Source organism: Carcharodon carcharias, chromosome 2 (genome assembly GCF_017639515.1).
Source record: "Carcharodon carcharias isolate sCarCar2 chromosome 2, sCarCar2.pri, whole genome shotgun sequence".
Taxonomy (NCBI): domain Eukaryota; kingdom Metazoa; phylum Chordata; class Chondrichthyes; order Lamniformes; family Lamnidae; genus Carcharodon; species Carcharodon carcharias.
In genome coordinates this window covers 31959531-31973897 of record NC_054468.1, presented here as the reverse complement: position 1 = coordinate 31973897, position 14367 = coordinate 31959531, and the positions used below count along the sequence as shown (strand labels likewise).

The following is a 14367-nucleotide window of genomic DNA, read 5'->3' as shown; positions in this document are numbered from 1 at the left end:
TAAGAAAAAAGCCCCAAAAATGAATCCTGAAAACCCTTTTATAGGGGCTGAAGCCTATACTCACATGATGTTTTCAATTGATTTTGGTTTGACGAAGATTGCAATTGGGTGCAGCTGGGCTATTTGAAGTCTCTTAATAGCATTTCCTGACACATCCAGTATACAGTGCTTACCCTAAAGTATAAACAAAGGGAAATGTTGAAGTATGGGTACCAAAATTACAGAAAATATTTTCTAGATTGTTCAAAGGTATCTGTTTGCAAATGTAACGTTTGATATATACAGCACTTTGATCAATTTAGCTCTTTTAATTAACAGAAATGCATTATTAAAGGTAACACTTTCCTTGGTAATAAAAGTATATTTTAATATGCAATACAAAATGAAAATGATAATCTTCTTGATTTAGACGGCCAATGTTAAACTAGTTTATTTTAATAACATGCTTAAGGATTACCTTTTCTGCTACCTCTCTTACGGACTGCACACTGGTGCCATACAGGTGGTTATTGTATTGTCCAGCTTCAATAAATTTGTGATCTTGAATGTCCTTTTCCATTTGCTCTCTAGATGTAACAAAATGATAGTCTCGTCCATCAACTTCATAATCACGCTTTGGTCTAGTTGTATCTGGAGAAAGTGAAATACTTCCATCAAACCATTTATTCCTTTTCTTTTTCCTTGCATTTCTGTGGTGATTCACAATCAAAGTTCAAGATCTTGTATTGAGAATTTAATACCTAGTGTCAGGATCATCTCTTCACAGGTCAGGTATAGCAGGAGTTACATGCAAGATAAAGCTCCCTGCCCATTGCCCCACTCCACCTAAACCCCAATCTTAAAAATGGCCTCGGTGACAGTTTCCATTTTTCACACCATTCACACTTGAGATTTAGTGCCAAATATATAAACTGATTTGCACGTATTTGGGGTCGAGTTGAGATAGTCCAAACATATTTCACTCATGAACTTAAATTTTAGCGATGAGGAAATTTTTCAATCAGTCTGGCCTGGTTTCAAATCTTAGGCGAAATGGCAACAAACTGAATCACTGCATTAACCAGCTCCCTTCTGCTGAACAATTAATACGTTATAAGTATGGACTATTCATTCAAAGTTGTAAGCCAACACCAATTGTATCAGTTGTATCAAACCTGCAGCAATTTAAAAAGGTGACCCGCCACTACCACTTTCTCGGAGAAGCCAGTGATGAGCAATAAATATTGGACTTGCCAGTACCAGGATTAATTTAAAAGAAACAGAAACAGCGTTTCTTTAAAAAGTGGATTTCAAACTGAATTTAACAGAACCTGGAAACTGGTATAATTTCTGAATGCAAAAGTAATGCTGGGACATGGAGGACAAGTTGAGGTATAAGGCATTGGAGCATTTTTCCAGGTTTAAGCCCTTTATTCCATTATAAAAACAAATGCATTCAGTTACTTCACCTGCTGTATTCTAATGCAGATGTTAACGTTTCAAGGTCATAGCAGTCTGAGAAAATTAGTGGCCATTTACCAGCCAGACTGCTGGAGTGTGGTGCAGTGATCACTAAAAAGTGGGAGATGAGATTGTTGTCTGACTGCAACTTGGCTTCTAATAATTAAGTACATAAGTTTTACAAAATTACGTTGATAAAAAGTTTTCATAGGCTAACAATGATTGAGAGGACAGGTTAAAATAAAAAAAAACATTTCACTTAGTTTCCCTATTATCCTAAAATTTATAATAGATTTCTAAATTGTCATTGGTGCCTCAATCATTCTGTGTCACAAGGTTCCATTCGATCTAACTGCTGAATATACTCAGTCTGGGAGCTGATGCTTGAATACAGCTTTGGCTTGTCCTGGTGATGTCTTGCATGTGACAGTAAATAGATGGCAATTTAACTGAGACGCACTTGTAAGAGTTGATATATCTTCCCTTACAATTGCCAATTCAGTAGAATATATTCCATTCGTTGACAATAATAATGTACGTACGTGGAACACAAGATCCAAACTTGTCTGGAAACTCAGAGATCAGATCATCATTAATTCGATCCTTCATGGGTCCCAGAATTATAACAGGACGAGAGTAATGGACTATGTGACAAAAACAGAAACTCAAGTTAGATGAAGTAGACATGTTGTAATATTTACAACATTCCTACAGCAGTTAAAGCTAGCTTACCAGATCAGCCTCAAGCTGTATATTTTGGTTGCAGTTACAGACATTCCTTTCTCTTGTAGTAGTCATTAAGATGGTTTGTGTTTTCAACAAATATTTGAACATCTTCCATGCACCATTAGGCTTTGTGTTAAGCTACACTCCTATTAAAATTATCTGGCCAACTCTAGGACAAAAGTTAAGCCTCAATTCTTTTCCAGAATACCAACTCTCCAGAAGGTTGGCCATTAAACTTCTTTCTATTCTAGCAGACTTGCCTCCAACTAACAATATTAATTTTTGGACACTTTTAAGGTAGCAAAGTGCTTCAAAGCACCCCAGGAGGAGAGGAAAAAATAATTGCCAAACAGAAATTGGGAGAAGAGATAGAGAAGGTGGCCAAAGATGAGTGTGATGAGGATAGCTTTTGAAAATGAGAGAGATGAAGCAACCTAAATCATTGTGTAGAACAGGGTTATTTCCAATTGTGTAATGAACAAAATATGTAGCTGGCGTTATGTTCCAGTTACCTAACTCTAGCAGCCACAGGGCCATATCATGTTTTCAGGTGCCTTTCTGAGTGTCCTTGAAAGGATGGAGAGGAGATTTACCAGAATAGTTCCAGGGATAAGGAATGTTAGCTGCAAGGTTAGGTTGGAGAAGTTGGCTTGCAGCAAGAGAGACTGATGGGAGATATGCACAAAATTATGCCCACTTTGGATAAGGCAGACAAAGAAAGCCGCTTCCATTAGCTAATCGTACAATGACGAGAGGACACAGATTTAAGGTTTTGGGCAAAATATATAGAGGAGGTGTAAGAAAGAATCCTTTTACACAGTGCGTGGTAATGACCTGGAAATCACTGCCTATGAGATGGTGGAAGTGGAGATGATCAATAATTTCAAAAGCAACTTGGATGAACACTTGAGGGAATTAAACTTGCAGGACTACAGGGTAAGAGTGAGGGAATGCAACTAACTGGGTTGCCCTACAGAAAGCTGACATAGATTCAATGGGCTGAATGACCTCCTTCCGTGCCATATTGACCCTGTGATGGAGATAATTCCAGAGCACAGGTTTAAAATGGTTGAAGATTCTGCCTCTGATGGTGGAGCACAAAGATGGGAATATCTGGAGTGGAGGAAAATGTAGATGGCGAAGTACTCCGTACACCAAAGAATAGGAGCTCTCAGCTCGGATGGAGTGCTGGAGAAGATTGCAATAATTGGGTGGAATGACGTCATATGGGGAATGTATGGATAAGAACGAGCTGAAAGATAACATATTGTAGATTGGGGAAATGAGTGGAGGCTAGGTAAATACTTGAGACATTGTACAGGATAGATGCAGGCTTAAGAATTTTGGTGGCTTGAAATTTGTAGATTAGAATTGGGTAGCTGGTGAGGAGCATTGGAAAAACTGAGCTTCGAGGCAACAAAGGTTTCTGATAGTGATGATGAAGATGAGGAAGGCTGTAATGCAGAGACAGAACTAGGTAGTCTCAGTAACTGACTAGACCGTAATGTTTGGAGCTCAGTTCAGGATCAAGCAGCGTACCAAGAAAATGCACCAGGTTTACTCTGAGTCAGCAGCTGGGGAATTAGGTGAGATCAGGGACTAGGGTGAGAAGTGCCTAGTGAGAACAAAATAGAATTGCTTTGATCTTTCCAATGTTAAGGTTGAGGAAGTTCTTGGTCCTCCATAACTTGGTGTTGGATGAACACCAGTTGTGCAGTTAAGGGTGTTAGCAGAGAATTGAAGATGGGTGCTACATGTGGAAACTGACCTAGTGCTTACAAATGATAACTCAAGGCAGATGAAGTCTATTAGGGGCCTGAGGATCAAATCTTTGGGCGTGAGAGAGGAGACCTTGTGCAATGGAGAAGTTATTACAGCAGATTGCTGGCTATGCCGACAGCATTAGGATGGGAATCATGTAAATGCACTATGGCAGAAGTGGACTACAGGGATAGAAGGTGCGAAGGAGAATGGGATAGTATTGAAGGCCACAGAGAAGGGCTAAGATTGTGTAGCTGGAAGCCTACACAGGATATTATTGGTGAATTCAACTAGATGGCCTCAACGCTGGGATGGAATTCAAACTGAAGGGATTTGAACATTGAACAATTTCTTGCCTTTTTTTAAATAAAGGAAGAGGACATGAAGCACTTCCTTAATCTAGCTGGTCCAAAGATAACACCCGACATGAACAATTGCCTGATCTGCTCTTGTACGGCATGAAAATGGATGTGAGAGAGGCTAAAAGTTGAGGAGGAAGAAAACTGTAGCTTCAGCTTGAAGAGATTGCTATCAACGCAAAGATTGGTACTTCAAAAAATGCAACAACTGCATTATTTGGCAATATAGTAAGACATAAAAAATTTGTGTTGTGATTTTTCATACAACTATCAAGGAGCATAGATCAGCTGGCAAGTCTTCATTGAAAGAGAGAAAACTGTATGGACTAACGTTTTCCTTCTCACAGTTCATCATAGGGTAGCATTTGCAGAGGCTCTGGTGAGAGTCTCTGCCTCCACATCCTCTTCATTGAGAAGTGGCCTGGTGTGTGGAAAGTGGAGACATTAGGGGTAAAGAAAAAAAATGCTTTTCAAAAAACTATATAGATTGGTTAGAAGGGGAAGTGACAAAAATTGCCTAACTTTCTTTTACTGTTGCACCCTTTTGTTAGTTTCCACTTACCCTCCTGTTGGCCAACAGGTTCATAGGAGAGAACATAATCTTCCTGACCACCTATCCCAAAAAATAAAAACAGTATTAAAATCAACTTCACAACTTTTAAGATAAAGATAGCAAAAGCATGGTGTTAAAATATTGTTTATGTGGTGGGCACAGGAAAGGGAGGATTGATACTGAATTCTCATTCACTAAGATAATGCATGGTACTATAACAAAAACCTGATTTTGTAATCCTAGTCCAAAAATCAAGCTTTTCCAAATCAGTTATATTGCAGAAATTCTTTTACATAATCAATCGTTACAATTAAATGTAAATGCAAGCTTTAGTTCATGATTAGTACTTTGCTGTTTAATTAAAACATTGATATTGAAACAAGTTTTGACATCACATCAGTTTTATGAAGGAGAGTACTTAAACTGTGCTTCCTTTCCTGCCCTCCAGATTAAATTGAAGGAGGATTTGTATGTGCATTTGTATTAAATTTTAGTGCAACATTTAAGTCAGATTGTTAATAGCAGATTTTAATAAAAAGAAATTGTGCACACTAAGGGAGAGGCACCATCTATGAATGATTGTCAGTTGAGACTGTTATTTGAGTTCTAGCTTATACAAGGGTCCAGGTCTCAAGACATGCAGTGCCAATCAGCTCTGCATCTAATGTATAAAAGGCAAGTTGGATAAAATCAATCCCAAAAAATCTAGGATCCTGAGTCAGACTGTAAGGTCTAGCTTTCTTGATTCTGATTTTCTCAAGTACAGGTGTTAATAATGCCCTGTACATAGGGTGTAATATTGCAATGACTAAGTCTGCTTCGTGACAGTATCAATTCTTCCCTGTCCTTTATTAGATGGTAAGAGCTTGTCCAATTTGGAGAACTTGGATCCTTGCTATAGTGTGCACTTGGAATGTCAAATTGGATGTACACAAAATCAAAGGTTATTCCACTTAAATATTTTACAAGATAAGTCATTAAGAATCAGGAATATTAAAAGGCATGGGAAGTAAAGATAATGGGATTAAGCTTGGCAGTTCAAGTAGAGAAAAACACTGGCACAGGCCTGCTTATTTACATGGCCTGTTTCTATGCTGTATTATTTCAGGTTTTCAATGCCATTTTAACACTGAAAGGCATATACACCACGAAGTATGATTTAAAGCCAAAGGACAAACTATTTACTCCACAGCACTGAACAGTTGCACATCAGCAACAAACAAGACCAATGCATCAGTGGTCAGCATGTCCTTATTTGGTATAGATGCTCATTGCAATTCAGATGAACACTTCACCTGCCACTGAAGAGACACTTAACTCAGCTGTGTGGCTCTTTACCTGTCTACAATTATTAAAGATATATAAAACAGGGATAATCCCTACATTTTTAATACAAGTAGTGATATTACAGATTGCAGCTGACATGGGATTTATTACTTTTGCACTCCATTATCTACATTACCTGTTTTGATCAAACTTTATATAGGAATATGGTGCTTTAGTTGACAGTTTGCTCCAATTAAATAGGTTAGGCAAAGCCCGACCTAGGTTAGAGGTGAGGAGGTGCCTCTTTTCTCCCCAGAGAACAGAGTCCTGTGGAATAGGCTTGTGGGGTGGATGCTGATTTGCTGAATTCTTTCCAATGAGAGCCATTTCTGGGTGAGTGATGATTAACTCTGACAAAATGTAGGCACTCTCAGATTCCCCCTCCAGCGACCACCCCCACCACCCCGCCCAAAAATGGTCGATTTTTTTGAAAAATGTTTCTTTTCATCTAGCCCAATAGATCACATGGTTTTGAGATGGGTATACAGTGTATATAGTGTGATGCGCAAGATATCATGATTTATGTGGGATAGGTTGGATAGACCAGAGGGTCTTCTCCTGTCAACCATTGTTCATATGACATTTCAGAATTCAACCGACCAGCATAGAATGGCAGGTGAAGGGCTTTTGCAGTTATCTCTACAGTTAAAGTAGTACATTCACAGGCTGACATAAAAAATTTAATCTAAAAAATAAAGTTACTTTATAATAATGCAGCTTTGTAACTGAAATGAATACTTCCTGCTGACTTCTGCACTCAAAAATCTTTGCTGGCTTAATGCTACTTTTCCCATTACGGCTGGCAGAGAGTTGAGAATTTGTTAGCTCAGCTACATTAGAGTGAACAAGGCAAGAATGATTCCATGTCGCTGCTACACAACACTGACAAGGTATGACATCTGTCAATTTTTCCACCATAAATTATTTCATAAACACTTCAGCACTCACGCAATACCTCTCTAGATATATGTTGTCTGGTACAATGTATTGTGCTAGACATTAGGGGAACACTGCTGCTGATAGTTCAATCTCCAATCTAAGTCAAACAGTGTTTAATGTTGAGGCAGAGGTGGGGTGGTGCGGGGGCTGGGTACAAAGAAAACAGGAAGATTACTTACGGGGTGGGAGGGGTGGTTGGTGGGAGGCGATACTTTTTGTTGTGAACTACAGGTCCTGGTGTTACAAAACACATTTTAGTTTCATATGTAATTAAGCAGGTGAATGTACAACTTTAACTGTTTCTAAGCAGAAGAGAACCTTTTTGTTTGTTAAAAGTTGATCAGGAAATGAACAAATTGCACAAGACAAAATTGAGAGCACAAGCAACTCATGCAAAAGCAGGGCTGATGAGAAACAATGTACATTGAGGAGAGATACATAAACAGAACTGGCTGAAATTAACCTCTTGTTTCACCATACTCATCTGTAATCATGATTTCTGTTATGAAGGAAGGAAGGCAGAAGGAGAAAGGGAAGAAGTAAAATTTGCAAAACAGTACAGTTTAAAAGTACTATGAGATTTAGTCCTTTTATCCATTGATCTTGCTGTGCGGCACATCACACAAAACTAGATCAGTGATAGTCACTTCAGTGCTGGCTGCCCTTTCATGTCTGTGGCTCTTCAAGTTCAATATCAACCACACTGCACACCAAGTTAAAAGGTAGAAATTCATATATGGCTAGTACCTTACAGCTGCTACCAGCTTGTGCTTGTACATTACATATACACTTCAGTAAAGGAGTTTATGCTGAATACAGTGGTTGGAACAAGCTGTGCTAGTTGGTGCCGGTGCCAGATTTCTAAAGTGGAACAAACTGTTTTAGTCGTCTGTGCACAAACTGTTGCTTCTTTGCCTAGTGGACATACGCTTCCTATAAAAATGACCCATATATTCCATATACAAAAGCAGTGGTCTTACATCATGTATGTTAGGGTTGGTACAATTTAAAATTAATTAAAAATGGATTTATTCTCTTGACTTGCATTCTTAGCCAGCAAGGTTCTAATGATGCTAAATTTATAAGTCAGCTGCATTTTCTATGAGATAGCAGCACCTGTCTCGTTGTAATCTTTTTCAATGATGCCTGTTTTATCAATAGTAGTGTTGCTAGTGCTGATCTGATGAATTTTCAGATTTTTTTTCCCTAAGTTCTTGAAATGGTTGCCCCATATATCTTCTTCCTTCTTACATCCACATAGTACATTCTTTCCCAGACCCCAGAACCTCAAAACTGTGGAACTTCCTATCCCTTTGGATCTTTTACGTCCCCCTCAAATAACCTTTCCCAAATGGAGAACTTTTAATGTAAAACAAACGTTCAGTAAAGAGCGGCCAGTAACAAAACTTTCTTGGCCAAGGCAAGAAAACTGAACCTCCACAAATTGAAATTTATCTGTTCTAGATCAGAAAATGAGAACCTTTCCTCATGGAACGATGATAAAAATTATCTTTGAGCAGAGCTTTCATGCATCATATCAGTCTCCTGAAAGTTAAGGCTAGCCTAGTCTTCAGATGAAACTTGGTGGGAAGAGATGACAATTAGATCAAGGCATGCAGACATAATTCAGCCACAGTTTAAAGCCATACAATCTGTCCTTATTCTTAATTTTCTATATTAGAATTTCAAAATTCACCTTTACAAAGAAAATTTCCGATTTAACTTATCAAACTGTAACTTCTGCCAGTAGTGGCACCACAGCACCTCCACTGGCAGGAGGGTATATACAGTGCTGCAAATATACATAGGTATTGTAAATAAGGATATAAGAATTTATAATATAAAATTGACAAGATGATTACAGGTAAAATTAATTTGTGATTGCTGTAAACTGGGAAATGTAATGTAATGTTAACTAATTTTGATAGATAGATTTTCAAATTATTCCCACAAACTATTTAATGACAGACTTGCCAACCTCTAAGATTTCCCAAATTCAACAATTGTGCCTCCCTCAAAATTCAGCTATTTACACTTTTTCATAAAGTATAGTGTTCTTAGCCTGATTATTACCCTAACTTGAAAATAACTGATGGGAATTGAAAAATCTTGAAGAACCTCAAACATGGAGTGGGGTTAGATCATAGGGTTCCAGAGGACTTTAGCCTGCTGAAATAGATCGCATATTTTCTGTCTGGCAAATATTAAGATACTAAGAGATATTTGAGAACATGTCATCAGTTCACTCAATAAGGAAATGGTACATGTCATGGGGATACCCAAAAAGTACAAAACAACCTCACAAGAGACAGGAAGTTTAGTTACTCCACCCTCAAATAAACCAATCTGAAATTTCCACACATAAACAGAGTTTAAATTTCAGTGTAAATACTGAGGCAGGGTGAACCCATAGGATGGGCCCAATACATGTTTATTCAGCAAGTCAACAACTGCATGGTAATATACAACAGCCATATATGAATAGCTTCCCTTCTTTGTTTGGAGAGTACCAACGACATGGATAAATCAGTGGGCAGCAGCACTGAAAGTTCTGCAAGGTTCACAGGGGGTCTGGGCTGAACTCAAAAAGCAAACAGGGAACAAGAAACAACTTACGGTAACTACTTTCACTATCACTGGCATTAGAGGTTACATGCTCTGAAATCATAATAAAAGAAATATAAGCAACATAATCAAATGCAAAACTTCAATACAAATGCTGGTTGATAAAATTATGCATTTCAAAAATACGCAAAGCAAATCATGGAACTGATGAAATGCATAACAATTGTTTAGATGATGTGATTACTGTGAACTGGAAAACTTGACCTCGCAGTTCTGAAGTGTTCCCCGCACTCAATACAATAGTCCCAATACTTTTAAATTACCCAAAAGCAGACTGATAACCACAACCAGCACCATAACAAAATTAACATAGCAAGTAATATGTATACAATGCCATGCATGCAGCAACATTGTTCCCAACATAAGCTGTCAATATAGCCTTACCAAATACCATCTGACTGCTTAATACAATGGTGCCACTCAATCCAATCCAGAGCACAGCACCATCACATGGTGTAACACGCCATTTTTATTCTTACACTACCCAGTGGTCATATAAGAATGGCATGGGTAGAGGTGTCCGCAGTCAGGTGGGAAATTATTAATTGATAGCAAGCGCATTGTCTAAAAAAATTCCCCACAATAAATCCTTTAAAATGTCAATACTCATTTGCACGTCTGTGTTTAAATAATGGTAATAACTCAATTTTGAACTTCAGCATTTCAGGTTCTTATATATATTCCTGATAAATAAACCAGTACCTCAACTTCAACAATCCCAAGCACATTTTAGACCATAAATGTCAAACCATTTATTACTTATTGAAAATTTTATTTATTTTGAAGGGTTCCTACAAGTCGATAACAGATTAACTAACTTACTGTTGCTCTTCATACTTAGGGTCAGATGCAATAAGAGACATAGGCAATTAAAGCCTCGATGACTGGAGATATTAGTAGAGGTAACTCAACTGTGCAACAGAAGAACAATTCAATTCTCACTCAGTTTGCTTTTTTTTAAACTTTGCATCTTGCAGCTATTCATCAAAATTGAAATGCAGCCTTTGTAGGAGGGGGGAAGCAGGACTTTTGTTTAAGAGAGTATTTCATTGTAAATATTGCTTTATTTAAAGTCAATATCCCATGAGATTCAGGACCCCCGGTCCACACAGTTAACTGCCCCATAGTACACAGGTTAGCTTTCAGGCATTTTTGAACATTTAAAAAAAAATCTGTTGGAGACCTCAAAATGATAATGCTGTTAACCTGACTGTCAAGAAAAAATATTTATCTATGACTTGAGTCTCAAATAACAGCACAAATTACAGAGATTGTAATTTCAAAGAAGCCACAAATATGGTTCAACCGGGAAACAAACACCACGCTGTGTAGTGACAGGTGCTTGGATTCAGTGTAAAGTGCAGGCATTGCAGAGGACTAATTAAGTTATACATATAACCAAGACATACCTTATATGGGAAAAGCATTCAGCAATATAGGTTTACAGCTTTAACCCTCTATTGGGAAAGACCTGAAAAATGTGAACATGTTCTGTACAAAGCTGTGACAACTATTAGAGTGTACGAGGCCACAACACACTTCTGATTGTGACTAGATATTAGACTGGACTGTGACTGTATTCCCTACAGTAAGCGCTCAAAATATCAGGGAGGCACAGAATGGGACTAGATTCTCCCTTCAGTGGAGGAAGACGTGTGTGTGGTGGGGAGGAGGGGGTGTGTGTGTGTGTGTGTGTGTGTGTGTGTGTGTGTGTGTGCAGGAAAATATTAAGGCCGATTTATTATGAACAAAACTGATACATTTTGGCAGCTGACTGACATTGGCAGAGGTTAGAAGGTCAACATGTCTGCCTTTCAGTTAGGGAATTCCAGCTTTTGGTGAGTGGAAGGGTGGAACTGAAAGAAAAATAATCAAAACAAAAACAAAAATACCTGGAAAAACTCAGCGGGTCTGGCAGCATCTGTGGAGTGGAACACAGTTAACGTTTCGAGTCCGAATGACCCTTCAACAGAACTAAGTAAAAATAGAAGATGTGAAATATAAGCTGGTTTGGGGGGGGTGGGGAGACAAGTAGAGCTGAATAGAGGGCCAGTGATAGGTGGAGATAACCAAAAGATGTCACAGACAAAAGGACAAAGAGGTGTTGAAGGTGGTGATATTATCTGAGGAATGTGTTAATTAAGGGCAGAAAGCAGGACAAGCAAGGTACAGATAGCCCTAGTGGGGGTGGGGTGGGGGGAAGGGATCGAAATAGGCTAAAAGGTAGAGATAAAACAATGGATGGAAATACACTTAAAATTAATGGAAGTAGGTGGGCAAAGAAAAATCTATATAAATTATTGGAAAAAACAAAGAGGGGGAAAATCGGAAAGAGGGTGGGGATGGAGGAGAGAATTCATGATCTAAAATTATTGAACTCAATATTCAGTCCAGAAGGCTGTAAAGTGCCTAGTCGGAAGATGAGGTGCTGTTCCTCCAGTTTGCGTTGAGCTTCACTGGAACAATGTAGCAAGCCAAGGACGAACATGTGGGCATGAGAGCAGGGTGCAGTGTTGAAATGGCAAGCGACAGGGAGGTCTGGGTAATGCTTGCGGACAGACTCTGCAAAGGTGTTCTGCAAAGTGGTCACCCAGTCTGCGTTTGGTCTCTCCAATGTAGAGGAAACCTCATTGGGAGCAGCGAATGCAGTAGACTAAATTGAGGGAAGTGCAAATGAAATGCTGCTTCACTTGAAAGGAGTGTTTGGGTCCTTGGACGGTGAGGAGAGGGGCAGTAAAGGGGCAGGTGTTGCACCTTCTGCAGTTGCATGGGAAGGTGCGGTGGGAGGGGGTTGAGGTGTACGGGGGATGGAGGAGTGGACCAGGGTGTCCTGGAGGGAACGATCCCTGTGGAATGGGGGTGAAGGGAAGATGTGTTTGGTGGTGGCATCATGCTGGAGTTGGCGGAAATGGCGGAGGATGATCCTTTGAATGCGGAGGCTGATGGGGTGATAAGTGAGGACAAGGGGGATCCTATCATGTTTCTGGGAGGGAGGAGAAGGTGCGAGGGCGAAAAATAATCAAATGCAGTTTTCAAGAGTTGCTTAACACACGTTGACACTGTTAAAGAAGTTGAACAGATAATTAAGTTTTTGGTCCTCGCTCCAAACGCCATTCCCTAACTGACTTCAGCTCTCCTCCACCAACAGTCTGAGATTAAGCCAGTTTGTTTGCAACCTTGGTGGCACACTTGATCCCAATATTCATTTCCAATCTTGTTTGTGCCATTTCTACAACTGCCTGTCTCCATAACATCATTTGAATTCACCCATCTCAACTGCTGAAGCCCTCAAATTCCTCTACTATTCCAATGGACTCCTGGCTGGTCTTGAAATGTTCCACCCTCTGTAAGCTCAAGGTCATCGAAAACTCTGCTGCTGGTGTCTTAACTCACAACAAATCCCATCCCCCTATCACCCCTGTGCTCGCTGACCTGCATTAGCTCCTGGCAAGCAATATCGATTTTAACATTCTCATCCTTGTTTTAAATTCCTCCATGGCCTTGCCCCTCTCTATCTCTAATCTCCTTCAGCCCCATAACCCTCTGAAATATCTGCGCTCCTCCAATTCTGATCTCTTGTGCATTCCCAATTATAATTGATGGGGAGATGGTGGAGTAGTGGAGTGGACTAGCAATCCTGAGGCCCAGTCCTCTGGGATTGTGGGTTCAAATCCCACCATGGCAGGTGGTGGAATTTAAAATCAATTAATAAATCTGGAATTGAAAGCTAGTCTCAATGATGGTGACCATGAAACTTTCACTGATTGACATAAAAACCCAGCTGGATCACCAGTACCCTCTGGGGAAGGAAATCTGCCATCTTTACCTGGTCTAGTCCACTTGTGAGTCCAGATCCACAGCAATGTGGTTGACTCTTAACCGCCCATAGAAATGGCCTAGCAAGCTATCAGTTCAAGGGCAATTAGGGATGAGCAACAAATACTGGCATTGCCAGTGATGTGCACATCCCATGAAAGAAAAAAGAAAAAAAAAATGCTCCATCATGGATGCCTTCAGTTGCCTAGGCCCCAAAATCTGGAATCCCCTTCCTACACTTCACCATGTCTCTACCTCACTGTCCATCTTTAAGGTACTTCTTACAACTTTCCTCTTTGATCAAGTTTTAGATCTGTGAACTAATGTCTCCTTACGTGGCTTGGTGTCACACTTCATTTTGTAATGCTTCTGTGAAGCACCTTGGGACATTTCATTATGTTAAAGGCACTTTATAAATATAAGTAATGCTTGCTAATACCATCAATTTAAAAAAGAATGCTTGGTTTGAGATTTTGGATCATTCACTAATCCAAGGGACTCACTAGAAAACACATTAGTTATCTCTCCCTATTCTGTATAAAGTATTTAAGTCTTCCCTTTGCATTCCACTAAAATGCACATTTTCCAGCTGCATTTAAAACTGAGAATAACTGAGAGTAACACAAACCTTGATTTGTTAGCAGATATTCAGAATTCTAATGAATACACATAATCCAGCAGGTGAAATGGTCATACTGTAACTGATTCATTCCCATTTTAACTTCTCTTTCATAATTTAGATCATTTTTGTTAAAGGATACTTCAGGCATTTGCAAATCTCAGATATTAGGGGAAGTATTTACATCAAACAATTCCATTACT

At 39.2% G+C, this 14367-nt stretch overlaps 1 protein-coding gene across 7 annotated transcripts in view; it reads right to left on the bottom strand.

Annotated features, from left to right (window-relative positions):
- The window catches only part of dlg1b (discs large MAGUK scaffold protein 1b), a 386920-nt gene that overhangs the window by 6695 nt on the left and 365858 nt on the right, over positions 1-14367 (bottom strand). For 5 of the 7 annotated variants that reach the window (XM_041206028.1, XM_041206037.1, XM_041206057.1 and 2 more), the window contains 5 exons: positions 9721-9762; positions 4849-4899; positions 1983-2084; positions 458-630; positions 65-174 (listed from right to left, as the gene is read on the bottom strand). In XM_041206028.1, the coding sequence (XP_041061962.1) occupies positions 65-174; positions 458-630; positions 1983-2084; positions 4849-4899; positions 9721-9762 (478 nt within the window). Of the gene's footprint in view, positions 1-64; positions 175-457; positions 631-1982; positions 2085-4848; positions 4900-7567; positions 7604-9720; positions 9763-14367 lie in introns of all 7 variants that reach the window. The other 2 variants (XM_041206085.1, XM_041206066.1) reach the window with 2 other exon arrangements.